The 26933-nt window shown below is 46.2% G+C and overlaps 1 protein-coding gene across 1 annotated transcript in view; it reads right to left on the bottom strand.

The window, feature by feature from the left end:
• Positions 1-26933, bottom strand: part of SHC3 (SHC adaptor protein 3) — a 131649-nt gene that overhangs the window by 35196 nt on the left and 69520 nt on the right. Inside the window, exons 3-7 of the mRNA XM_084796936.1 lie at positions 22695-22758; positions 19668-19787; positions 16854-16907; positions 10699-10750; positions 5166-5292 (exon numbers count right to left, since the gene is read on the bottom strand). Coding sequence (XP_084653062.1) covers positions 5166-5292; positions 10699-10750; positions 16854-16907; positions 19668-19787; positions 22695-22758 — 417 coding nt within the window. The remainder of the gene's footprint in view (positions 1-5165; positions 5293-10698; positions 10751-16853; positions 16908-19667; positions 19788-22694; positions 22759-26933) is intronic.

Below are 26933 nucleotides of genomic sequence, written 5' to 3'. Positions count from 1 at the left end.
ATTGGGACTCTAGGTGAGGGAAATATGGGAGGATGGGGAAATAGAAGGATCCAGAGGATCCTAGAAACCCACAAGAAGAAGATCATGACGGGCAGATCTGAACCCAGGGGGGTCTGCTCCACCTACTGCACCAACCAAGGACAATACATGCAGTAAACATTGAACCCCTATTCAGATCCAGCCAATGGACAGGACATTCTCCACACTTGTGGGAGAGCACGGACTGACTCTGACATGAACTCTGATGCCCCATATTTGACCACTTCCCCTTGGTGGGGAGGCCTGGTGGCACTCAGAGAAAGGATAAACAGGCTACCAGGATGAGACTTGATAGGCTGTGACCTTATGGTGGGGAAAAAGGTCCCCTTCTGTCACAGACCTAGGGGAGGGGAAAAGAGTGAAGGAGGGAGGGAGGGAGGAACAGGAAAATAAAAGTGAGGGGATAACAATTGAGATGTAATGTGAATAAATTAATAAAATAAATATTTTTTAAAAAGATGAGCTCAAAAAGACTTATGCATCCTAACTAACAACTTAAAGAGAAAGAGGGCATCTCCAAGGCAGCAGAGCGGGCTGCTCACAGAGAACAAGGGTCGGCCTGCCAGTAGCTGCTGATTTCTGACCAGAAACACAGGAGGCCAGAGACAGTGGCAGGAAGGTTTCCTGTCATGAACTCTGTATCCGACAAAGCTATTCTGTCAAAATGAGGCAGAAAGTACATTCCGAGCAAATAAAAACAGAGAGAATCCACTACTGAAAATCTTGTCTTTAGGAAATACTACGAGAAATAGGATTTAAAACTATGTTAAACTGAAATAAGTGAATAATCAATCAGTAGCAATTTACATCTGCAAGAAGAAGCAGAAAAGAATGACAAGAGTAACTAAAAAGACAATATTCGTTTAGCTTTTGCATAAAACCCTTCTAATCTTCCCTGCTAATTTGAAAACACATAAAGTAGTATGACTGTGTTGATGAACACACGGTGAATAGAGATGGAGTTTGCCTGACAATAACAGCGCAGTGGAGGAGCTGGAGGTGGAGAGCCAAAGCACAGCGGTCAGGAGAACGCACCGCCCCTGCAGAGGACCCACATCCAGCTCCCAGCACAGAGTGGCTCACAGCTGCCTGTGACTCCAGCTGCAGAGGATCTGACACCCTCTTCTGCCTTCCGCTCTGCACTCACTTGCACACGTGAGGGCACACAGGCACGTGCACACATGAATACATACATGTAATTAAAACCAGGTAAAGCTATTTTTTTTAAAAGCATAATGGAGTGTGGAAGACTAGAGATGCACAGAAGCCAATCTTCTGTCTATTATTAAAATTAAAATTGTTTAATCTGAATATATTCTTATAAATGAACAAACTAACTGTAAGCCCCTGATCACTGCTTTAAAAGTAGTGAAAGAAGTCAAGTTGTACACTTGGGAAATGTCTACTTAACACAAAGGAGCTAGTAATGGGTGTAGAAGTAAATGAAATGGCATCAAGAAAAGATAGCTCAACACCAGGAGGAAGTGCTAACTTATCAGCAATTGCATTAAACATAAATATATTAAATGTGACTCTTAAAAGACAGAGGTTTAGAGAACAAATAAGAAAATGAACCTGTAATAAGTTTTCCGTGAGCAACATGCTTTAAGAAAAAAAAAAAAAAAAAAGAAAGAAAAGAAAAAAAGAGAAAAATGGAAAGTTCAACAGTACAGGAATATGGGCAGAAACACTAATATGTCATTTTACTATTACATAGAATGACTAGACAGAAGATTTGGGGAATATGAGTTTACTCACAAAAATCTAGCCAGACGTAAGAAACATCAATAGCAAATTCTACCCAAAAACAACAGCAAAAAATTCTCCCACACAGAGGGAACATTCTCCATGAGAAACCATATAATGGTAAGCATATTTAATAATAAGCTTCAATGTTTTTCAATTTTTTTAAAGAATTAAAAAGTATATTTTCAGATGATAATGGAAAATGGAATCAACATAGAAATCAAACTAGACTCTTACAAGATTAATAAGGTGTTAGATTTGGCAATTCTTAAATAAGCAGGTTAAAAAAAAAAGGATTGCAAGGGAAATTAGGAATTTCCTTGGCCTGAATGAACAATTTCTTCTAAAAACAAAATCTAAAGTGTGTGTAAAGAAGATATCAGAGTTAATGAATGGATTGCGGATACAAAAAATATATACAAAGTAAGTTTTATTACATTAATAGCAATAGAAACAAACATTTTAAAAATTATTAGAGCATCAAAAGGGGGGAGGAAATTTAAGGGAAAAGTATATAGACAAGGTCAGACATACACTGAAAACTACAAAACACATTGAAAAAACACAATCCACAAAATAGGAAAATATTTGCTACTAATATTTTTTAAAGTAGCATGAGGTCCTACAACTCAACAATTTAAAAGAGAAATAACCCAATCTTTAAAAACAGTAAAGATCTGAGCAGACATTTCCCCAAAGAAGATAGACGAATGGCCAGCAGCCCATGAAAAGATGCCTGACAGCAGACTCATCCAGAAGATGCATGCCAAAACCATCATCAGAGACACTCCTGACCACTAGGGCAGCCATGAACAAACACGCAGACAGCAAAAATGCTGACTGGGGCATGGAGGAATGAGAAGCCCCTTCCTGTGCTTACAGAAACTTAAATCAGTGCTACCACCTTGGAAATCATTTGACTGTGGTGGCTCATGTTGAGTATCAACTTGACAAGCTCTAGACTTGCCAAGGAAACACTCTGGGCACCGCTGTGAGGATTGCCTAGGTTAGGTCAGCCTCCGGCCACGCCTGTGAGGGAGCATCTTGCTTTGGTTAACTGAGATGGACACCCTGTCCTAATAATGGTGGCACCGCTCCTTGGGCTTGGGAAACTGGACTGCACAACAAGGATGAAGCTTGCTGAGCACCACCGTTCACTGCTCTGTGCATGGTGGCGCACGCCTTTAATCCCAGCACTCGGAGCCAGAGGCTGTGAGTTTGAGGCCAGCCTGGTCTACAAAGTGAGTCCAGTACAACCAAGGCTACACAGAGAAACCCTGTCTCGAAAACAAAAACAAAAACAAAAACAATTGCAGCTACAGCTACAGCTGCCTCACATCCCTCTAGCCTTGACTTTCTTGTCACAATGGACTATACTTCCAAACTGTGACCCCAAAGAGACCACGCTTACCTTATGTTGATTTTTTTTCAGGGTATCTGTAATGGGTGTTATTGTGACTACATCTGAAAACTAAAATCCAAATGAGCAGGCACACCTGCAAGGGATTTTTTTTTCTTCTTAATTACACCTTTGAGGTGGGAAGGCCCCTTCTAACCTGGATGAGATGGGAAGATCCATGCACCTTTAATCTTGACACCACCTTCTGCTGGCCGACTATATAGAGGGAATGGAAGAAGGAAGCCTGCTTTCTCTTTGCCTGCTTGCTTTGACTCTCACCAGCATGTCCAGTCCTTCACTGGCATTAGAGGCTACTTCTTTAGGACTCTGGCGTATACGGAAGACCAGCTGAGACATCAGCCTCACAGACTGAACAGCTACGGGATTCTTGGACCTTCAATAGACAGCCATCGTTCAACTATCCCATATATATTTAGATTTTATATATATATATTAGAATGGGTTTTAGACATAGATATGTATTCATATGGAGGAATGAGAAACCCCTTACTAATATATTCATTCATTCATTCATTCATTCATTCATTTGTTCATTCATTATATAATGAATTATATAAGGTCTGTTTCTCCTCCAGCCCCAATCTGCCAAATTCATCAGCTTGGGCAAAGTGGGTCCTTACAGGCATGCTGACAATGGATGCCTTAAGGGATTTCACCAAGGGATGAAGGCACAGGACTAAGGGTCTTTCCAGAAAGGCAAAGAAGACAATGGAGCTGAACGATACCTTCCTGATGACGGAGTGGAGCAGACACCACTCCATGACCGTGCCGCAGAATCTTGCTTTGTGAGTTTAATGAGCATAAGAAGTAAACCTAAGGGAAATGATGCTTGTTTGCAGGGAACACACCATTAGAAAGATTTTCCTGTATGTGGGTGCATGTACTTAGGTGTACATACATTTGTTTGTGTGCAAACCGGTGTTCAACCTCAAGGGCTACTTACATTTTTATTTTTGAGAAAGGGTCTCTCACAAAGAAGACTAGGCTGGAAAACCAGAGATCCGCCTGTTTCCACCAAGGCTGGGGTTACAAGTACACACCACTGCCCCTGGGTTTTTGTTTGTTTGCTTTTGTCTTGTTTACATAGGTTCTGGAGCTAAAACTCAGGTCCTGTGCCCACAGCACAAGTACTTTACTGGCTGAACCATCTCCCAGCCTATAACAGCTTTCCATTATGCAAGTTCATCAAGGGCAGAATGTGCTCACGTTCAAGGACTGGAGACCACTGAATGTCCCATCTGCCCCATAGTGCTTCTCAACTTTCCATAGCATGGAATGTTCTTAAATCCCAAGGAAACCCAATACACACACATACATATACACACATACATATATATATACATACATATATGTGTGTGTAATGTGTATTCTAAGGAGCCCACATTTGGTGTTGACAATTGCTATTTCATTTAATAATAAAACAACTATCAAATAATTCTTATCCCTGTTTTCCATTTGAAGCCATGGTGACTTGGACAATTTAAGAATCTTGCCCAGAGACATATGTCAGGTGGCCATCCCCAAAGCCATGGAGGCCAATAAAGCAAAACAGTGCTGGCAGCAGGTGGGGCCTCGTGTGGCTAACTGTGACAACAAAAAGATGAGGTGCAGACCTTGAGTGGACACAGATCCAGGAGGGTGGGGAACCTATGGAAGAATCAAAGTGCTGGAGAAGACACACAGTGGCAAAAATAAGTTACGAAGAAGTTTTTGGTAACCTTGTCTACTGTCACTATAGCTTCAAGAAAAACGTTTCCTGCCCATTCGGGGCCATATGCGAGCTTCCATCTGTCAGCTTTCTGTGCCTCCGCCGAGCATCAGCCAGGTGTCTGTGGATCCCGGAAATGCTGTGATGATCTGGGTCTCATGGCTCTGCCAGGAGTGCAGTGCTGGGAGCTGGTTTTAAAGGAAAGTTTGCAGACCCCATATAAGCTGCTGGGAAGCAGGCACAGTTACTCACCGGTCCTGGAGAGCAGGAATCTTGGAAGGACACTGCAAATACTGCTTGAACCGGAGTTCAAAGGCTTGTCCGATGGAGCCGATGACATCTTGGGCTAGCCCATCACAGCACTCCAGAATGTGGCAAGCTTAGAGAGAAAGAGACACGGGCTCATTAGAGACAGTGCCAGGGCTCTCTGGGCTCCTTGACAAAGACCATGATCTGGGGTGCAGAAAAAAAAAGCTATACACCTCCCTCCTGGCATGGATCCTGATAAGAGCTACCAACCCACAGTCTCATCTCTGGGGGTATCCCATAGTGGAGATGCACATGTGAACTTCTTAGAGGACCTGTCTGGAAAAATAAAGGTTTTTAGTTTTAATATTTAAAACTTATTATTTTTATTTCATGTGTGTATGTGTGTGTTTCACCTTTGTGTGTATCTGTGCATCACATGCATGCAGTGCCTGAAGAGGGCAGAAGATTCCCCCAGAACTGGACTTACAGGTGTTTATGAGACAGCCTGTGAGTGCTGGGAACCCAGCCTGGGTCCTCTGCAAAAGCAACAAATACTCTTAACCACCGAGTCACTTCTCCAGCCTTTGGTGGCTCTAATATTCCCGGAATCAACCATCCAGTGCCTCTGACCTCCATAGGGAGGCAGTGTTTAGAAAGAAACCTCAATGCAGCTGGATTCCGCAGTTTCTCTAAGGCCCAGGAACCTTAGCAACACACTTAAATTGGTACCCACAAGTTGAATCTTAATCCGCTCAGTAGACTTAGAGAAAGTTGTTCTTGACTTAGTGATGCGTTGACAACCAAATCTGGCTGGAAACACTAGGCAGCCCAGTGTAGGGCCTGAGGAATGGCTCAGTCGGTAAAGTAAGCACTTGGCACGCAAGCCTGAGGACCCGAGTTCAGTCTCTACAACCCACATAAGAAGCCAGGCATGGTATCACAGGCCTGTCACCCCAGCACTCAGAACACAAAATTGGGAAGATCCCCTGAAGGTCTCTGGCTAGCCAAATGCTCTCCTCAGCAAGCTCCAGGTTCAGTGAGAAAGCCTACTTGAAAATACAGTAGAATGCGTGTCTAAATGTCCTTCCTGTTGCTGCGATAAAACGCCTCCACAAAAGCAACTTCAAGGAAAAGGGGTCCATCTGGCTCACAGCTTCAGCTCACAGTCTGTCATGGAGGGGATGCAAGGTGGCAGGAACTTGACATTTTTTGACTTTGGTTTTGGTTTTGGTTTTTCTGTGTAGCCTTGACTGTCCTGGATTCACTTTGTAGACCAGGCTGGCCTCGAACTCTCAGAGATCTGCCTGCCTCTGCCTCCCGAGTGCTGGGATTAAAGGCGTGCGCCACGACGCCCGGCTGAACTTGACATTTGAAGGGGAGTCACTCTGACTTGGTCACTGCACATTGTATGTACTGAAACTTCACTATGCACCTCATAAACACAATTATGTGTTGATTCAAAATAAATCAGTGTCGAGGAAGAGCACCCAGCTAGTAAGTGCTTGCCTTGCAAGCATAACGGCCTGAGTTCAGATCCCCAGAAGTGACGTTACAAGCTGTGCACAGTAGTGCATGCTAGAGAGGATAGACAGGAGATGGCCCCTGGTTCGGGCTAGCTAATTTAGTCAAATGAATAAGCTCGTGGTTCAGGGAGAGACCCTGTCTCAAAAATAAGATGAGGAGATGATAAGATAATAGAGAAATACCCAAAGACAGACAGACAGACAGACACACACACACACACACACTAAGATTTAAAAAATAAAGAAAATTGTGTATGAGGATCCAACAAAGCTGCCATTTTTGGGACTTCCATCTCCACAAACATCATTGTGTAGACCTCCTTGGCTATCAGTCTTCTGAAACTTCACTCATGTGCCATCCTGAGCACCACAAGATGGTCCCCACATGACTTAATGACCAGGAAGTCGGGCCTCGTTTCCTTCCCCTGGGTTAACTACAGAAGCCATGGACCTCTTAATAACCGAGGGACAAATATAAAGTATTGCTAGAAAAGCATGCAACATGATTCTGCATGGTAAGACTGCTGCCGTTTCCCCTGCAGCACTGCGTGTCAATCTCAGAGGGAGGCTTGGTGAAGGGACCACACACATATGGAGGAAAGCCTGGCCTCTTGACTCTGAACGCTGAGGACAGACAGAAGTTGGGTGGACTGCGACACCCCACAGAAGCTGGGCCCTTGTGTAGTCCAAATGTGCTCAGAGATGAGGCACCCTGGGGGCACAGGCTACATCTTAGCACTCAGGGTCACAAAGTACACATGTATGCATGTGTGTGTGGGGGGGTCCATGTTGCATGTGTGCATGTATATGTGGAGGCCAAAGGACAACCTCAGGTGCCATTCTTCAGTGGACATTCACTTTGCTTTGTGAGAGGGTGTCTCTGAACCTCACCCACTAGGCTAAGCTGCCTAGCCAGCAAGCCCCAGGGAACCTTCTGTCTCTACTTTTCAGTGCTGGGGTTACAGGTGAGTGCCACCATACCTGGCGATTCAGGTGGGTTCTGGGAAATGATTTCAGGTTCTCACACCAGTACAGCAAGTGCTTTGCCAACTGAACATTGTCCCCAGGTCCTGAAGAGCTATTTAAATACATTGCTGCCTGGATCTCAGAGCTGAGTAGTTTCTTATAAGGCTCCTAAGTAACACTTAAAGTGTAGCTTGTTTTGAGGACCTGGGCCTACTAAAGAAGCCTGAAAAAGAAAATTGCCTAGCTCACTCACAGTTAATTTGAAACAAAACAGAGAACAGACCCCAGCTGCTTCTAACCCAGACAGAGTTTGGGGGGCCAGAGCCTGCTTCCTCCCCTCCTCCAAGCCCAGCCTGATTTGGGGAGTGCTAGGACAGTTAAAGGGGCTGGCTTGTGTTGTGGGTTCAATTACATCCTTCATCAAAAACAAGTTATGCCAACAATCCCAATCCCAGTACGGCAGAAGGTGTCCCTTATTTGGAGACTAGGCAGTTTCAGATATAACAAGGTCACGGCAGGATAGGAGGGGCCCTGAGGCACCATGGACTGTCATCTGCATGGACATCCATGAGCATCCACGGAAACAGGGAGAACACTGCACAAGGATGGTGTTCGGTGGCGCCCCTGCACGCCGAGGGACAGAGGAGATCACCAGCAACCAGCAGAAGCCAGAAGTAGACAGGAGGGATTTCTTCTCCAGGACCCAGAGGGAGCCCATATGGCCTGACTGACACCAGGAACTGGGTGTCCAGCCTCCAGAAGTGTCAGGCAACGTGTCCTTGTTGCTTTAAACAACTCAATCTGTGTTTGCTACTGTAGACACTAACCTGCAGCCTCTAAGCCTGCAGCAAGGACTTTGGCTCAAGTGGCCCAGGCAGTGGTCCTGACTGTCACAGTATAACCCTGCTCACCTGGGACCGACGCTGCCTATGTACAGTCACCGGAGAAGACAGGCTAGGATTGATGCTCAGAGCGTTCTGTGCTCCTTCCCTTCTCTCCTCAGTCCTGTCCAATTCTTTAAAGAAAAGTCCGAGTGATTGTCCAGTTGGTAAAGTGCTTGCCTTAGGAGCACAAGGACCTGAATTTGATTCCCCAGAAGCCATGTTTAAAAACAAAAAACAAAAATCAAAACAAAAAAAAAAAACCCAGCATCACAGGACAACCTTGTATCTCAGTCTGGGAAGGCTAAGAGAGGCCTTGGGTGGTGACCTTGGGACTCATTGGCCAGCTAGACTCACCTACTTGGAGAATTCCAGGCTAGGAAGACTCCTTCAAAAATAAGACGGAAAGAGCCTAAGGAGAGTTACCCAATGCACACTCACACATGTATGCCTGCACACACAACACACACACACACACACACACACACACACACACACACACATACATACATACATACACAATTACACAACTGTCTGATTGTCTCAGCTCTGTTCTGGGAAGGCCAGGTGAGGGTTCTAGATTAGGAGCCTGTGCTGTGTTATCTCCAGGAACCCTCTCTCTCTCCCCACCACCCTAAATGAAGATTGCAACGAAGCTTCCGTTTGCATGGAGAAGAACAGGAAGAACAAGCCAGACTCTCTGCTCTTTGCGTTCTCTTGTCTCTTCAGCTTCAAAACATCACTGATAGGATGTCAGTTCTGGGCTCCTGCGCCCAGAACTGGGCCAGGGGTCCAGTAGAGAAGAACCCCACACACTCACCATGGCAATGGGAATGTTGGCAGCCAAGTTGGAAGCAGTTTTCAAGGACACTCGATACATTACCTGTCTACCCCTTTGCTCTGCGAGAACCTCTAGTCACACATCACACAGTCACTGTCACATTGTTGTGATAAAATGTGACCTGGCAAAAGCAACTTAAAGGAAGAAGGACTTATTTTGGCTCCCTGTTTAAGGGTGCAGTCCATCAAGGCAAGGAAGCCATGGTGGCAGGAGCCCGAGGCAGCTGGTCACACTACATAGACAGTCAGGAAGAGGAGAGAGATGAGCGCTGATGCTCGGCTCTCCTTTTTATTTACTTCAGGACTGCAGCCCATCAGGATGCGTACTCCCACCTCAACTAACCCAACCTAGGCTCTCTCCCTCAGAGAGTGCAGAGGTTCGTCTACTAGGGGAAGCCTAGGTATTACCAAGCAGACAGTATTAACCATCGCACATGGTGTCTGCTCAAGAAAGACAGCAGTGAAGAAGGCTTTGTAGAAGCCCCCGCAGCTAAGGGAGTGTTCCCTATCATAAATCAATCCGCCCTTGTGGATGCTCTTGAACATATATCCAAGATACAGGTTTGGGAGGAGGGTGGCAGAGAACAGACTGTTAGATATCATGTGTATTGAGTTTGTTGATTGACAAGAGGGAGAAAATAGGTCTGTCTGTGAGTATGCAAGCAAAATAAAAACCAGCTGCTGGCACATAGGACAAAGGTCAAGGGTCAGGAAGGGACCAGTCTTCAGTGTAGAGAAGTGCCACTATGCATGGTGACAGATTCCACTGATTTTTCATCAGTGAGTTTTTACTCATAGCTGTGTTATGAATTATAAGGAATTCCTTCATGTAGTCACTCTGAGGCCACCTCCCCGAGAGTATTAATTATCTACTCTAGTTCTGTAAACGGCCTCCCTGCCTCCAGCCTGTGTCTGAGGTACCAGAAACTCAAAGGAGGGGTTTAAGGAGACAACACACCCCAAGTTTGGGAGATGGGCCCCAGAACAGGCGACAGGGCAGTATGCACACACTGGGTAAAGGCAGTCAGGAGGATGGGCAGCTGTGGTGTTTCCCAGGCAAACTGAGGCCGCTATCAGAGCACAAGATGAGAAAGGTGAGTCAGGTATCCCAAAACCACGGCCATCCTGCCCCAGGTGTGAGCCTGGCGCTCAGCATCCAGTAGGTTCTCTCTCAGCCAGGTGACAGGCTACCTTTGCAGGCCTTAATTATCCTCAGTCATGTCACGTGATTTGCTAAAGGCACTGAGATAATGAGGAACATCTGGCTCGCAGCATTGAGCCTGGCTTCACACAAGCGAGTGATTAAATGGGTCAAGTATTGCTTACCTCTGCGATTGACAGGGTCCTTAGCAACATAGGCGACATAGTCTGTGGTGTCCTGTGGAAGGAAAAGGAGCCATTTGTATCACACAGCACAGCAAGTGGTAAGGACAGAGGGATGCAGAAGCCAGCATGGTGAGCATCCACCCATCCATCACATGGCCCAGAAGCAGAGATGGGAGGAAAGATCATGGACCAACACTTCCCTAGTGTGGGAGGGCCCTGAGCCTCCTCAGTCCTGGGAAAAGAAGGAAGGGAAGGAGAGAGGAAGGAAGGGAGGTAGAAGGGGGGGGCAGCAAACACTGCATACAAAATTGTCCAAAATGAACATGGTTTGAGACACATCCTCGAACTTGGATGTGGCTAGAAATCTCCAGAGATCTGAATGCAGAATGCCCAGAGCCAGAGGAGGAGTCGTGACCAGCTCTGACAGATAGCACTACCTGGCTTCCTGGGTGTGCATGCCGCCAGTCTGTGACCACACTCAGAGCAGCCAGGGTGACAGGCACCTGTGTTGCCCATACTGGCTCTCCAGGAAATTTTTCAAAACTGGTGCTTGAGTCCCATTGCTTCATCTGACTTAGCTGTTTGAATTTAAGACCTGGTCATGAGGACCTTTTTAACACTCAGTGTGAACCAAAATCAACAAGCACGGCTGGCAGTAATGTGGATGTGAGCCATCCTCAAATTTGAGTTCCTGTGAGAATTCCCTAAAGGCTGAAGACAGGTAGTTGAGCCGTACCCCTAGTTTTCTATCTGGACCCCATACTGAGTGGCTGACAAGTTCCGGCTACTGTGGGGTTGGGGACCATACTCTGAGAACTAATGTTGGGGGTGTGGAGTCGGGTAGGCTACTCACGATAGGCAAGATACAGAAATAGTCTAGTTGCCCTTCAACAGATGAGGGGACAGAGAGAGCCTGGGTTACTACACAGTGGAGTTTTATGCCGCTACAACAAATGAAATGGTCTCGTTTCCAGGAATTGGAAGTCATTCTACTAAGTGAGGTAGGAGTCGGAAAGACTCACTTGTCAACACTGAAAGATGAAAGAAAGACATGAAAGTAGACGGCGGGGGAGGGGGGCTACTAGGAAAGGGGGTGCTGGGAGGAGAGGGAAGGTGAGACTATGATCAAAGTGTGTCGTATACATACATGGAACCGTCCACAATAAACCCCATGATGGTAAACAATAGCGCATGCTAGCTTAAGACATCACATCGTAAACGTTAAAAAAAAAAAAAAAAAGCTGAACAAAAACCCCACAGCTTTATTTAGAAGTCTCAGCCCTTGGTATGAAGTGAGTTTTGTAGCCAGCCTTCTGAGGCCCTGGTGGTCAGCAGAGGCAGCCCACATTCCTTCACTTCCCAACAGGTACCCAGGGACCTGGCCATTTTCCCAATCCCTTTAAAGGCATGATCTATTTTAGTATTTTGATTATGTGTGTGTGTGTTAGGCAGGGCGGGAGGGGACTGTGCAGGTGCCTGTGGAGGCCAGAGGTGCCGGGTCCCTGAAAGTGGAGTAGCCCGCTGTTGTGAGCCACCCTACGTGAGTGCTAGGAACCAAACTTGGGTCCTACGGGAGAGCGGAAAGTGCTCTTAGCCACCGAGCCATGTCTCAAGTTCCATTCCCTTAATTCCTAAAGCCAGAGAGGCTGTCTACAACATTGATATTTTTAACACTCAGAACAAGAACCCAAAAGGCCTTAAGGCTTCTGGGGTAGCTTGGTTCTCGAGAGAGGTTAAGGTTGGGGGTGCTGCTCCATCATAGAGAGCTTACAACCAAGCACAAAGCTCTGGGCTCAACCCCACTTCCTCCTTCTTCTACCAACTGAACGACAAATGAGTACTCCATTCTAGTTCCACTTCTGTTGAGGTGACAAACACCCCGACTTAAAAGCAACTTAGGGAAGAAAAGGTTTATATGGCTGACACTTGCAGGATACCGTTCATTACTGTGGGGAACGCCAAGGCAGGGCCTTAAGGGCTTCGCACTGGTAGACAACAGCAGAGAGAGAATCAATGCGTGCGTCCTTCCTTCCTTCCTTCCTCACTCATACTGTTCAGGAACCCTGCCTAAGGACTGCTGCCGCCCACAAGGGACTGGCTCTTCCAGCCCTACAGGCCAATCTTCCCAAGTGACTCTGGGTGGTGACAAAGAGACGACGACGGCTAAACCAAAACCATGCACACATACCACCCCGCAGAGGGCAGCTTGAATGGGCAGCCTATTTGTGTAGTTATTTTCCAAATCTTATACTCCAACCAGCTTTGAGCTCCTCTGCTGCTCCTATGTCAGACTTGCAGTGGTTTGTGCTGACCTGTACCTGAGACTGTCCTTGCCCCTCATAACAGAGACCAGAAAATACTGCCAGGATCGTGAAGGTGAGGAGTGTGGGTGTGGGGAGGGATGGGTGGCCTCAGTACCCTCCGAGTGTGCAGGAGAACAGAGGCAGGAGGACTCTTCCAGTGGTGGAGACAAAAGAGCCTTCGTCTCCGAGGCTCATCTGAACAAAGTCCATTTCCTGGTCTCTGTAATATATCACAGACTGACTAGAGAAAGGGCAGGAAGATCGTAAAATGGCCTCTGTTCACGTCTGCGGAGGGGCCTCCTCAGAGGATTTAAAACTGTTAGCAAAAATATGGATTGTAGCTGACAGTCCTGCATTTCCTCCTAGACTCGTGTGATGTGAGACCTGCAACTGTCCTTAAGGAGTCTCAGGAACATCTTAGCTAGCAGACCAGAGCCCTGGGGCCCTGGGGTGTGCTCTCCAGCACTGCGCTTAGCTTTCCACAGTCTTTTAAAACTAGCTGAGAACCCTAGCTCATCTATTCAGCTGCCTTGGCCTTGAGTTAGTTCTGGATGTACTTACAGGGTAGAAATGAAGATTTGCAGCCAGCTTTCTCACGCTGTAGGAGCTGGGTTTTTTTTTTTTTTCAAGAAGCAGAGTTGATGCCTTTGCCCTAATTGACCCAAATTGCTGTCACTTTTGTGCCTAAGGATGCACATTGAAGGTCGTGTTTGAATAGAAGAAATTAGCAGAATCACCTGGGTACCATGGTAGCAGAGCAACTGTCCCAAAAAGAAAAGCTTGCCGCCCTGGCAGGCAGGAGGGGGGCACGTTTAGTCTCAACAGACTGTCTTTGTGGTACATGAAGGTAACTGCGTGTGACTCGCTTTACAGTCTTCATTTGTAATTTCCAAATCTGATGGGGGTTTAGAGTTGAGGAAAAACATACAAACACGAGGAGTCTATTGCTTGATTTTTTTTTTTTTACATAGCCAGAGAACAACATTAATTTCAGTCAGCTCTAATGGGTCATACATACAAGGAAGTCCTTTTTTTTTTTTTTTTTAAAGGGAGGTAGTGGTTCTTTGTCTAGTCTAAGAAACTACACTATGACCAGGGAAGGAAGGACAAGGAAGATATGACCTCCTTCTCACAGATGGCCCGTGGCCCTATGAGGACGTTAGCCGTTCTGCCGCTGATCTTGAGCTTCATCTGGCATTGTTTCCTAGTGTATCAGGATTCAGAGCAGTGTTCTTGGCACTGCCCAGCTCTACAGCAGGCACACTCAGTCCCAGAGAAGAGGCTGTGGGGGATCTTATCCTGTAGTTATTCCATCACCCCCCCCCCCTCATTCCCAAGACCCGCTGAAGCATGCCATTGTTGGGGCATCCTCTTGGAGATCTTGTGTATGCATGCAGGGAGGTGGTGAGTGGTCAAGTTCGATGTCACTCTTCAGGCCTTTATTTTGAGACAGTGTCTGTCTCTTGCTAAAACCTGGAGCTCACTAATTAAGGCAGCCCCCCTCCCCCCGCCACTGTCTCTGTCTCCCCGGGTGCTGGATTACAAGCATACATCATTTCCCATGGGTTCCAGAAATTGAACTCACACTTGTGTGGGAATAACTTCACTGAGCTGTATCCTCAAGCCCTCTTGGTGATCTCTCAACACTAGGAACCAGATTTGTTATCATCACTACATGCTCCTTTTTGAGGAAAGAAGGATTAACAGTATTTTCAAGTCTCACTTGTTTCTCACTTGCCATTTTTATGTTTCCTACTGAGTGGACACAAAGCAAAAATGTACACTTAGCAAGACAACAAGAAGCCCAGAATTGTTTTTGCTTTGTCTGTTGTGACAGAGTCTCATTTTATAGCCCAGGCTAGCCTGAAACTTACAATATTCCTGTCCCGACTCCTGCATGCTGGCATTACTCGTGTCTCATTATACCTGAATCACGACAGCTTTTGGATGAGGAAAAACAATCTTAGAAAATATAAGATATTGTAGATCATTTCAAATGTCACCAAATGTTGTCAATCCTCTTTTTTTTTTTTTTTTTTTAACTCAGGTCTCATTATATACTGTGTGTATGTAGGCCAGGCTAGCTGCAGGCCTGAACCTCACAGAGATTCTCTGCCTCCTGAATGCTGAGATTGAAGGAATACATCACCATGCCCAGGTAGTCATTTATTCTTCTTTTGTTTTTGAGGAAAAAAATAATGAAAAAATTTTGAAAGTGCATATAGTCTTGAGCATATCCTGGGGAAAATAAGCATTTTTAAAACAAAAGACAATGTATTTAGCTTCCCAAGATCTCACTATGTGCACCTCTGCTCATCATGAAGCCACAATTTCAGAGACTTTCTAGAAAGCGGAGCTGCTCATGCAAATGAGAACTGGGTGGCCACCAACACTTAAGACACTAAAGTTGCACTTTGTACTGCTACCAGTCATTATTGAAAACCACTATTAGCTGGAGATGTGGGGATGCTGGTGCACACAAGGGGGTTGCTGGAGTCTAAACTGTCCCTCTAAACTGCTCCTGTGAGGAAGGTGTGGTCCCAGCTGGTGGACCCCATCACCGTCAGGTGGTTGGATCTTGAGGACTCTGACCTAAACCATGGGTTGACTCCCAGGTGAATTGATGGTGTGCTGGGTAATTTTAACTGTCAAACTTGAAATAACCTGGAAGCACCTCAGTCCACAGTCTCAACTGAGAAGCCATTTAGAGCAGGCTGGCCTATGGGAATGTTTGGGGGTGGAAGTGGGGGGCTGTCTTGATTACTAATTGGCCTAGGTGGAGCCAGCAATTTCACTTTGACTTCCAAAGTATGCAAACAGCATTTCTTTGGTAATGCCATTCCCAGGTTCGGGACCTAGACAGGGTGTGAATAGAAAGGGCTTTTAATTGTTTTGTTCTGCTGAAAACTTTACCCAGAACAGCAAAAATTAATATGAGAACATTAGGAAAGAGCCTTTCTCCTTGCTACTGCTGGAAAGAGACAGGCCCATTCCCTTCCCCTCCACCTCAGTTTCTTGCTCCCTTTGGTCTTTTCTGCCTGTCTTGGAAATGCAGCAAGGAAACAACCAAGCATGGCAAGATGAGCCAGACACACAGATGCTCTTGCTACCTCTCAGGGAGGCCATGCTTCCAGATCTCCTGATACCTGCTGGCTGAAAAGCAATGGTAGAGCTTGGTCACGGTTACCCTCCCCCCACCCCGTACACCAAACAACAACTAAAATAATAGTCAAGCAAAAGCTTAGTGATAGAGCAGTTGCTTAGCACTGGCAAGGCCCTCAGCTCTGTCTTTAATATGGAAAAACAAAAGGAAAAGGGAAGAAGAGAGGGAGGAGGGGAGAGATGGAGGAGGTAGGGAGGAGGGGAGAGATGGAGGAGGGAGGGAGGAAGGGAGGAGTGAGGGAGGAGGGAAGGAGCAAGGGCTTCTGACACGAAGAGGGATAAACAGCTGGGATCATAGCTTCAGGGGTTATGACTACTTTACTTGCAAATTTTTATTGATGAATATTTTGTCTTACAAAATACCATTTATTTCAAAGAACTCTCTCCCATTGGGTAAAAAACATCCCCCCCCCCAGGGACACTACAATTGTTTCCAAGCATGGACACTTTATCAGAATGGAATTCTACCCAGACTGAAATTTTACTGATGCTAAAACAGCTGGGCTGTTATTAGAACAGTAAACTGGGGTTTCATTAAAATCAGCATACAATACTTTTGTGTCATGTCTTCAAGGGGGATGTCTTTGAGGCAGGGTTGGTTTTTTTGTTTGTTTGTTTGTTTGTTTGTTTGTTTGTTTTTCCCTCGGAAATCCCCAGCAAGCACAAGAGAAACAGGCCAAGGTCACTCACCGGGTCTCCCCCTGAGGCAAAGGAGATGGACTGCATATGATGGTTTGCTATGATCTGCCAGGGTAGAGACAAGAAAGGAGATGAGATGTTAGTTAGTGCCTGCCCACCTCCCGCAGAGCCTGCTGTATTGGCAGGCAACACAGATGACAGGGTTTCCTGAAAACTTCTCCCAGGGAAAACGACAACTGTAAAACACCGAGGCAGAGGCTCACCTGCCCTCGCAGTGCACAGCCTGATGGCTGCCTGCCATCTCACTGGTTGACCAGAAGGCCCCGCTAAGCCTCCTAGCAGCTGAGGCGTGAGAGCTATGGGAAGCCCATTTTACAGGCACAGAGCATGAGGCCTGAGGGGCCATGTGGCTTGTTCAAAGTAAGAAGGGTAGAAATTCCAGATCTGCGCGAACCTCAGGCCAGGGTCTCAACAATTGAACTTCTCCAAAAAGAAAGAAAAAATGAGCCTGGGGCTAGAGGGCCCAGTTGGTGAAAGTGCTTGCCTTACAAGCAAAGGAACCTGAGTTCAATTCCCCAAACCCATGTGAAAAATAACTAGATGTAGTGGCTGCAATCACAATACTGGAGACAAAAAGGCAGGTAGATCCCAGGGGCTAGCTGCACGGGCACCCCGGCTGACTCAGCAGGTTTCAGACCAGAGAGAAACCCTGAGTCAACTGGCAGATACTGCCCGATGAGGGACAGCAGAAGTTGATGTGTGGCCTCCACACGTATGCACACATATGTGCATATGCACCCATACACATATGTTCATGTCCTCCACATAAACACATACTGCACATATGTACAGAGAGAGAGAAGGAGAGAGCCAGGATGGGAAAGTGTGATCTGTTTCATTCCTTCCCATTCATATCACATGTGAATACAGCAGAAGACCAGCATCCAAGAATTAAAACCATCAAATAACTCACTGGCTTAACGGGCTCTTCCACATTTGTCTTAAAATGGAAATATGGAAAATTTCCATCAGGTTTATAAGCTGTGGCGTCTGTGGAATTCAGTAGACACAGAGTGAATTAGAAGCTGTCCTAAATTCTAAAAGCTACGTAAGTCCTCCGTGCTATTTTTATCTTTTTAAAGACAATATAACGACATTGAAGAGAAGTTCCTGTGTGGAAAAGAGCTCCCAGCTCCATCCCAACACAGCCAGGTGTATTTCTGAACAGTGTCCTCCATCCTTGTTCCCAGCAGACAGCGGTTCACAAAGCATCAGATAGAGTACATGCTCCTGTAAGACTTGAAATAAAATATCACTCTAAGATCAAATCTAAACTATTTTTAAATGCTGACTTTGCTTGTTGACATTTGCAAAACTTCAATCTACAAAAACCTGAGGGTTTGAGAGAACACAAAACAGTGAGACTGTTGGGTGGCCTGTGCCCAAGCCCCAGGCAACCAAACTAATAATAGTTGTCCTAGAATTCTGCTACCTATGGGCAAACAGATCCTGAATGGATGATGTGGCAACAGAGTCCCCAACGGTAAACTAGAACTTTAGCGTTTGCCCTTCCCCCTTGGGAGTGGAGATTGAGAAAAGGCTTTGTGTAGCCCAGGCTGATCTAGAATTCATGCTGCTGAGGATGGCCTTGAACTTGTGGTCCTCCCAACTTTAACTTCTCACTACTTGGATTACAAGTGTGCCCTGGTATTGCCCATCCTAAGTCTCTGATGCTGCATAATTAATTTTTGTGTGTTTAATAACTTTTTGTTTATTTTACTTTTCTCATAAACCATCTCCAAGGAGGGCTGAGGAGATGGCTCAGTTGATAAGTTGCTTGCCACACATTGATGAGGACCTGAATTCAATCCCCCAGAACATTTGAGAAGCTGGGACCGGAGCCTATAATCCAAGCGCTAGGGAGGTAGAGAAAGGACTGAGCAAGAAGGGTAGAGCATTACAGCCTAAGGGCCCCTGGAAATGGATGGTCCTTGTGCCACCGAGGCCAGGCTCCAAGTTTGCATGGCTCTCTAGAGCCTAGTAAGCGGGCCAGCCTCCAGGAGCAGGTGGGGCTCAGCTAAAGACAGCCTGGCAGGGACAGGCTGGCTAGACATTCTGGATCCTCAGCCTCAAGGGCTGGCTAGTCCAACCCTTAGGAAACAGTGACCAGTGGGTCCCCGGAAGACAAAAAGGTAGGATGAGACATTGTGGTCAGTAATGTCTCAAAAAAAGCCCTGACTTCATTCTCATTTCTAGATTTAATTTGCCTCTACATCTTGGAGATAGATGGTAGATAGATAGATAGATAGATAGATAGATAGATAGATAGATAGATACAGACAGACAGACAGACAGAGAGACAGACAGACCTGCCTAAACCATAGTCATCACACAAAAACACAGCCATCCTAACTGGCATTGACTTTTATAAGTGTGGCTGTGTGTCTAGGTCTCCTTCCTGTCTACACTGCAGGGATGGCACAGCTCATCGACCCTGAGCGAGAGAGGAGGGACTATAAGAGGCTCCAATATAAGATGCCAAAAGGAAGGAAACTCCTGCCTACTAAACCACAGGACACTATGCACCTCGAGCAGGATAAGATTAAAATGTGACCCATAAAACCAATAAAGCATGCCTATAAAACAAAGGCAGACGGCAAGACATTTGCACAGACACCACCGAGCACACCAACAAAACAGAAATTGTTTACAGCAGAATTTCACTCGGCCATCCGTGGGTGGAGTGTCAAAGCGGCCAAAGTTCAAGGCTTGGCCAAGCAAGTTCTGCATGGGCTCTGTAAGCTCTGAGCCAGAAGCCACTGGGATGTCCGCCCTGGAGCCCATGGAGCCTGGGCACCCACACACCTGTTTGGAGTCAGGAGTACGGAGGTTCAGACTGGCGGTGGAGATGGTCAGGGAGATGCTCATCCCTGCGAACTGGAGGTTGCTCTTCCCCAGGATGCTGGACAGCATTTTACTCGGAGGCTGTGAAATCCAAGGGTGATATTTTAGCTTCTGACCCAGACTCTGTGTCTGAAAGGGCGGAGACAGAGACGCCAGCACACCTCACCACCACCACTACCAGACTCTCCCTGCCTGCTCCTACCCACAGACAGAGGCACCGGAAGACAGGCAAATATAAAATGGAGACGCTGGGAAAAACAGGAGCCCATGCCAATATGCGCACTCAGGTGTATGAATTATGAAATTGTAAGGTCTAATATGTAAATCCTGGGGGAGAACTTGTCTTCCTGGCTGTCTTAACCATATGCTGGTGTCTCCTGGGTCCCTTAGACATAAAATCTGCAGAAACCACACAGGCAGGCATATCACAGCTTTGCAGATTCCAGCATCTGGTCTCAGCATACCAAGACTCAGGCTGCCTCTTAGGGAAGGTCAAAGCAATGGCTCTGAGCCTTAGGAGCAACCTCAGAGGGTCAAGAGGTTCTCTCCTGATGGGAATCCTCCTCAGAAGTGCTTCTCTGTCTGTTAAGGGCTAACCTGGATAGTCTATTAGAATCTGACTGCCCAGAGGCAGGGCAGGGTGGAGAAACAGGCTGGCGGTGACTGGTGTCTCCATCACTTGTCAGAACAGTGCTTACAGAGGTATCAGAGGGCTTCAGTGTCCTGGATCTCTGGGCACACACCTGAAGGCCTCTCCTGTGTCCCCTAAGACCAACCCACCCTTTCCATTTGGTTACCATGGCCTCTCCTCGATATGCTAAATAGTTCCTAATCACACATACAGTTCTTTAATCTACCAGGAAAATGCAGCAACTAAGGCCGTCTAAAGTGGAGCCCAGAGGTCACATTCCTCTGCTGAAGTTCAGACCACTGCAGGAAGTTCCTGTGACTCAGATAAGAGGCCAAATCCAGACCTCATATACCAACCACTCAGTAGGGAGTAGCCTAGTTAATGAACCAATCAGAATGGACTTGCAGCTTAGGGTGTCTGCCCAGCCAATGACCTCTAAAAAGATGTTTAATGGGAAGGCTCTATTTCAAAAGAATAAATCCTGCTGCACTTACCTCCGTTGGTTGCCCTGGTTTGGCATGCCCAGACTTCAGCTCTTTGCTCCCGGATAGATGCTATTTCCTTTAGTATCCCTGCCAATTTATTTTCTTCTATTTCTTTTTACTTAACACTTCAAAAGGAGCCCTTTTGAGAATGCGCGTCCTCCCCTGTGTGAGAGTCAGGTCAAGTGCATCTGGGGCACAGCCTGGAAAGGTGCCATTAGCTCCATCTCTTCCCACCCAGAGAAACGTACATGAGCCACAAGGCCTGTTAGGACCACTGCTCTGAGAGACAGTGGTCCTCCTCCTCCTCCTTGCTGTTCCCAGGGGACACCTTGTGTCCTGTATTCACACTTCTAGAGCCTTACTTGGTTCCCAGGACCCCCAGGGGATTGGCTATCACGTAGCCTGAGCTGTCAAGTTCTGTGCCCCAGCCCAGTTGCCCCATAGAATGTCCCCATTCCTGAAGACAGAGGTGATTTGGCGGCAAAACCATCTGGAATCTGAAAGTACAGACTGGGGCAGATATAAGGCTCTATATGGGGTGCTGTCCCACAAAGCCCTTCCAGGTCGATAAAAGTTAAGATGGTGGCTACTGAATTATTTATTTCTCAGACACTTAATGAGAGAGCAATAACTTAATTCAACGTTTCCTTTTTTATTGTGACATATATCAGGTGTGTGTGCAGATGTGTGTGTGTTTGTATGTGTGTGTGTGTGTGTGCAGATGTGTACATGCATGTGGAGACCAAAGGCCATCAGGTGTCTTCCTCTAAAACTCTCTACCTTATATTTGGAGATAGAGTCTCTCACGGAACCTAGAAAGTACCAATTTTGCAACCCTGGCTGCCTAGCCCTCAGGATCGGCCTGTCTCTGTTTCTCTAACATTGGTTATAGGCATATGCTGCCATGCACATGATTTTTACATGGCTTTTTACATGGATGTTGGGGCTCCAAGCTCAGGTCTTCATGTTTATGGAACAAGCACTTACTAGCTGAGCCATCTCCCCAGCCCCAGGTACTTTCCCCTCCTAGTCCAGCCATATACAGGATGGAAAGTTCTAGACGTGTAGGTGAACATCCAGCCTCTAGAGCAGGTGGTCTGGCTTGACCATGGCCCTAGCTCCTACTCACAACCATGGCTTCCCAGCCCAGATCTTCAATCTTTGTCGTCTATAACATGGGGCTTTCAGTGGCATGGCTGAGCTGGCTCAGGAAAGCCAATTGTTATGTCTTTATAAATGCTATGAGCTGACCAAGCACAGCCATTATTGAAAGTTAATTTATACAAACTCACAGCTACATAGATGGCATCTAAAGATGATAAATACTTGCTCGCTGGCCCTATGCTATATAAACCTATATTCTTCAGGTTACATCTGCTCTGCCTGGGCAAAATACAATACAGTGATGAATCTTTCCAGGGACCTTTGGTTGAGAGCTTGAGTCAGTCACTTGGAAGTATTTACACCATATTAATTGGCATCGTTACAAATTCAATGTCCTACTTTCTTCTCTCAACTCCAGGATCCAGTATTTAAGCATTTACTAGCATAGGCCACTGGGATAGCTGCCACATGAGCTGTTAGGGGTAAATGAATTCGTGTATGTAATGGGTCTAAAGGGATTCTTAGCCAGGTGCTGTTACTGCTGTCTCCACAGTATCTACAACATCTGCTTGGGGGTGGGGGGGGTGGGGTGGCAGGGATATCTTAGCCTTAGCTAGGTGCTTAGCCTTAGCTAGGTGCTTTCCCTTAAGAAACAACAGGATCCAGGTCATGTAAGAACACAGTGGACGGTTGTGTGGATGAAGACACGGAGTATGGCCCTGAGAGGACATGAAGGAGGACACAGACACACAGTGGGGACAACAGTACCTTTCTCTTCTTGAAGGCTCCTTTGGCACCTGGCACAGCTTCGCAGGCACGGCTGATGGCTTCCCTGAGGGCAGGGAGAGACTCATTTTATTTCATGCCAGTCAGGGTTATGCAACTCAGAGAGTCTGCACTCAAAGGTCCAGGGGAAATAACAGCCTGCTTATTTTAGCATAGAAAATTGGCCCTCCCAGTGCCTCTTCTCCAACAAGCAGAATTAAGCCAAGCACAGGCAGGTCATCTTAAAACTTTTGCCATATTCTAGCTCTTTCTCCAGGTGGTAGTACAAGGGTGATCAATACCACATGTTCTTTTTTTCTTTTTCTTTTTCTTTTTCTTGCATTTAACTAAGATTTCATTTTTAAGACCAGCACCTGAAATGCACTCTCTCCAGTGGTTTCTTTCACTGTGCCAATCATTATGTCTTTAGCAATGGTCAGAGCACCAGGACCAAACCTATCCAGTCCACACAGCTCACTAAGATCCGTCTGAAGTGGGTTTGAATGTCACTGTAGGAAACATGATTCCCATTGTTTGACTCCCAGCTTCTGCCATTTTTAAACACAGAGCCAGCCAGCCAGGGCTAAAGCCCAGTTGGTGCAGTGCTTGTCCAGCACTTTTGAGGCCCTGGATTCTGTCCCAAGCGCCTCACAAAACCAGGTTTGGTAGTGCATAACAGTAATCCTAGCACTCTGGAGGCAGGGACAGGAGGAACCGAGGTTCAAGGTCACCCTCACCTAAATGGTGAGTTTGAGACCACCTTGAGATACATGAGGCTCTGTTCCAAAAAATATAAACAAACAAATAAATACAGACAGACAGTCAGACAGACAGGCTCTGGCTTATCACTCAGCTGATGATATTCCAACTTTATAATTGTGTGAAAGTGATTCATATTTCACATTTTCAACTCTAATCCTTTTTGAAGTTTCAAATTCTAAAATACTTTATTTCTTGGTAAGTATGCATTCACCATACATTCCATGGCAATGTAGATCACATAACACACACTGACCAAGTCCAGTTTTCCTTGTTTCATCTTCTACCAACACCACACACACACACACACACACACACACACACACAAACACATCTTCCCTGTTCTCTCATAATCACTACACTATACTCAAGTCCACTATTTTCAGCTTCTACAAATGAGAGAGATGCCCCCCTGTGCTTAGCTTTTTGTGCTAGGCTCACTTTACTTAGTGTAATTTCCTGTGGCTGAATCCACAGGACCTTCTCTGAGTGCTGGGCCTCAGCAGCAACCCTCAGCCTGCAATCTGCACCATGATCACCAGCAGAAACCACCACCAACACTAAAGTCCTCTGCTGCTAAGCTAGCATGTTCTAGTATATTCTCTAGGTTCAGTCTATTTTTCACAATAATTTTAATTTGTAGTCTGCTTAAAAGTTGAGGAACTGCTGGATTACAAAACCCAGAGGCTTCGAGGGGAATAAAGGAGCTCTGTGTACAAGGATGAGGCTGTGTGCAGGGCAGGCACACAGAACAGCATTGGTTGAGCAGTTCCTCATGCCAGGTACTGTCCCAAGTCAAGGCATGAGAGTTCCCCAGCACAGGGGACACTCATAGGGTCCAACAGGAGAGGGGTCCCACACACAGGTGTCTTGCAGGATATTTGATCCCACTGTGATCCCTGAGATTGTGAACTATAAAAACCTGTCTTTTGTTTGGTGTAGGTGGGCCCTAACACACTTTTAATCCAAAAACTTTCCATACACAGGATTTAACAATTATCCAAGAAACCAGCTGACAGGGATTTGAGAATAGGAGGGACTTTGAGTTGAGCATGAGTGGTATTTGAGACAGCGTGTAGAAGCAGAAGGAGCTCTTTAGCTTTTAGCTAGAGCTCTTCAGCTCCTTGGCCTTTGGCTTTTTTGGGCTTTGAGCTAGCAAGGCTTTGGCCTTGAGTTCTTTGGCCTTTTCCTCCTGTACTATCAGCTGAGGTAGTGAGCCTTTCGGGCCTTTTCCATAAGGACATGAGCTGAGTAGGAAGGTCAGCTGGGTGCTTTCTCTGGCTCTCTGAGCTAGCAGGTTTTCACCCCAGCATCTGGCTCCTCGGTCTTTACTGGTAAAATAGAACATTTGGGTTTTTTTTTTATTTAAAACAACACAAGTCCTATCCGGTGGGGGCTGGAGAACTGGGACTAAAGAAGAGTCCAGACAAGGATGCTGTGGAGGTCCAAATGCAGGTGTGGCAAGCTACAAGGGCAACTCCAATGACCTTGGAAGCACCCACAGCTCAACACTGTGACTCACTGCAAGTAAAAGCCGACTAAGAGAAGGGCTGAAGGCAGCTTCAAGTTAGGAACGCCTAAAGAAGCTGGCAAGCTTCTCAACTCCCACATAAAGAGGGAGAAAATATTGCAAGAACACAGAAAAAAAAATAAACAAACAGGAACAAGAGATGGGCTGAATGAACGAGGAGACAATGGCCCCTTAAAGACAGCCAACCAGTTTCCAAGTGGAACACTCCTCACAATTAGTGCCTACCACCTAGTTATAATGCAACGGCTTCCAGAGACGTCCTTGTTAAATTAGGGCAGGGACCATGGAGGCGAGCTTCATGTTTGCCGTTCAATGCATTGTGGAGAGAGGGGAGGAAAATGGGTTTTTGAGGCGCCAGGAAGCCTGCACAGTATGAGTCATCCTGACCCGGAAAAGTGAAGGCAGAGCAGATGTTAGGGATGACAATGCTGCTCCTATTTATTGTATAATAGCCATCTAACTGCACTTCTACCAAAACGATCAAATATGCACCATCTAAAGTCTGCTCAAAACAAACTTCTCATTTGCTTTCAGAGCACGGGTGTGTTGTGCTATTTAATGAAGGATTTAATGTGTGTGTGTGTGTGTGTGTGTGTGTGTGTGCGCGCGCCCACATGTATATGTATGTGCACATCCTGCCTACATGCGCCTCCATCGCTCTCCACCTTACTCCTTTGATTCAGAGTCTCTCACTGAATCTGGAACTAGGCTGACAGCTAGAAAGACTTAGCAATCCTCTGTCTCCATAATACCCTCCACAGTGAAGGGGTTATAGGCATGCACAACCAAGCCTAGCTTTTGTTTAATGAGTGCTGAGGATTCGAACTCAGGTCCTCAGGCTTGCACACCAAACATTTTATCTGCCGAGTCATTTCCCCCAGCCCGATGCCGTCTCTTTATAGAAGTATGTAACTCTCAATATTTGTTTCACCTGTTTAATACTTTAAGGCATGTGTACATTGTTTGTATGTGCGTGATGGGGGTGGATGCGCATGTGAGTGCAGGTGTTCTCAGAGGCCAAAATAGGGCAATCAAATCCCCAAGAGCCATAGTGATGGGCAGTAATGAGCTGCTCAACGTGAGTGCTGTGAACCAAACTGTGTCCTTTGCAAGAAAAGTATGTGCTCTTACCCACTGAGCCACCTCTCCAGTCCCTTACCTACTTAATTTTGCACATATTTTTTTGTACATATGCAGGTGGAAGCCAGAATTTAGCCATCAGGTGTTGTTACAAATGACACTGTCTACCTTGTTTTTTGAGACAGGATCTCTCGCTGGTCTGAAACTTTCTAATTCTGTAGACTGTCTAGCTAATGAACCCAAGACACCTTCCTGTCTCTACCTCCCCAACACAGAGACTACAAACATGAGCCACCATGCCTTATTGTTTTTAGTTAATTAGTTTTAGTTTTGTGTGAACATATGTTTCTGAGTGTATGTGTGTCTATCACACACGGGTGTAGGTACCCACAGAGGCGAGAAGAGAGTCACCTGAAACCTCTGCACTGTATATTTTTTAAGCCAAGAGATGGATTTAGCTCGACAAATCAGCTAAATCCCTGATGGTCTCAACAAGTGAAAAAGATGCTATGTATGGGATGCCTCCTCTTTTCTCGTTCTGTCAACACCCTCAGTCATTCCTAGGTTTTTCCCCTGCCCACCAACATGGAACAGCATAGGAAATTAAGGGTCTCACAAACAGTCCTCCAAAAGGTCTCCCATTATCAGAAGTCCAGCCACGTGAGCTATGAGCCAGTGGCAGCTGGTTTTTGCCCCAGGGAAAGTCAGGAGGGATGAATGTCAGTACTCAGGGGGGACAGCACGGTGTAGAAGACCACAGAGAGGCCAACAAAGTTCCCAGAACACAGTCACATACCCAATATTTTATCTTTAAAATCATCAAATATAAGACAGAGCAGAACACTTTCTGAGCTCACACACTCAAGATGAGG

This window comes from Acomys minous (assembly GCF_964271855.1).
Source record: "Acomys minous genome assembly, chromosome: 9".
NCBI classification, from domain to species: domain Eukaryota; kingdom Metazoa; phylum Chordata; class Mammalia; order Rodentia; family Muridae; genus Acomys; species Acomys minous.
The sequence above is the reverse complement of the archived record's forward strand: the minus strand, read 5'-3'. Positions and strand labels throughout refer to the sequence as shown.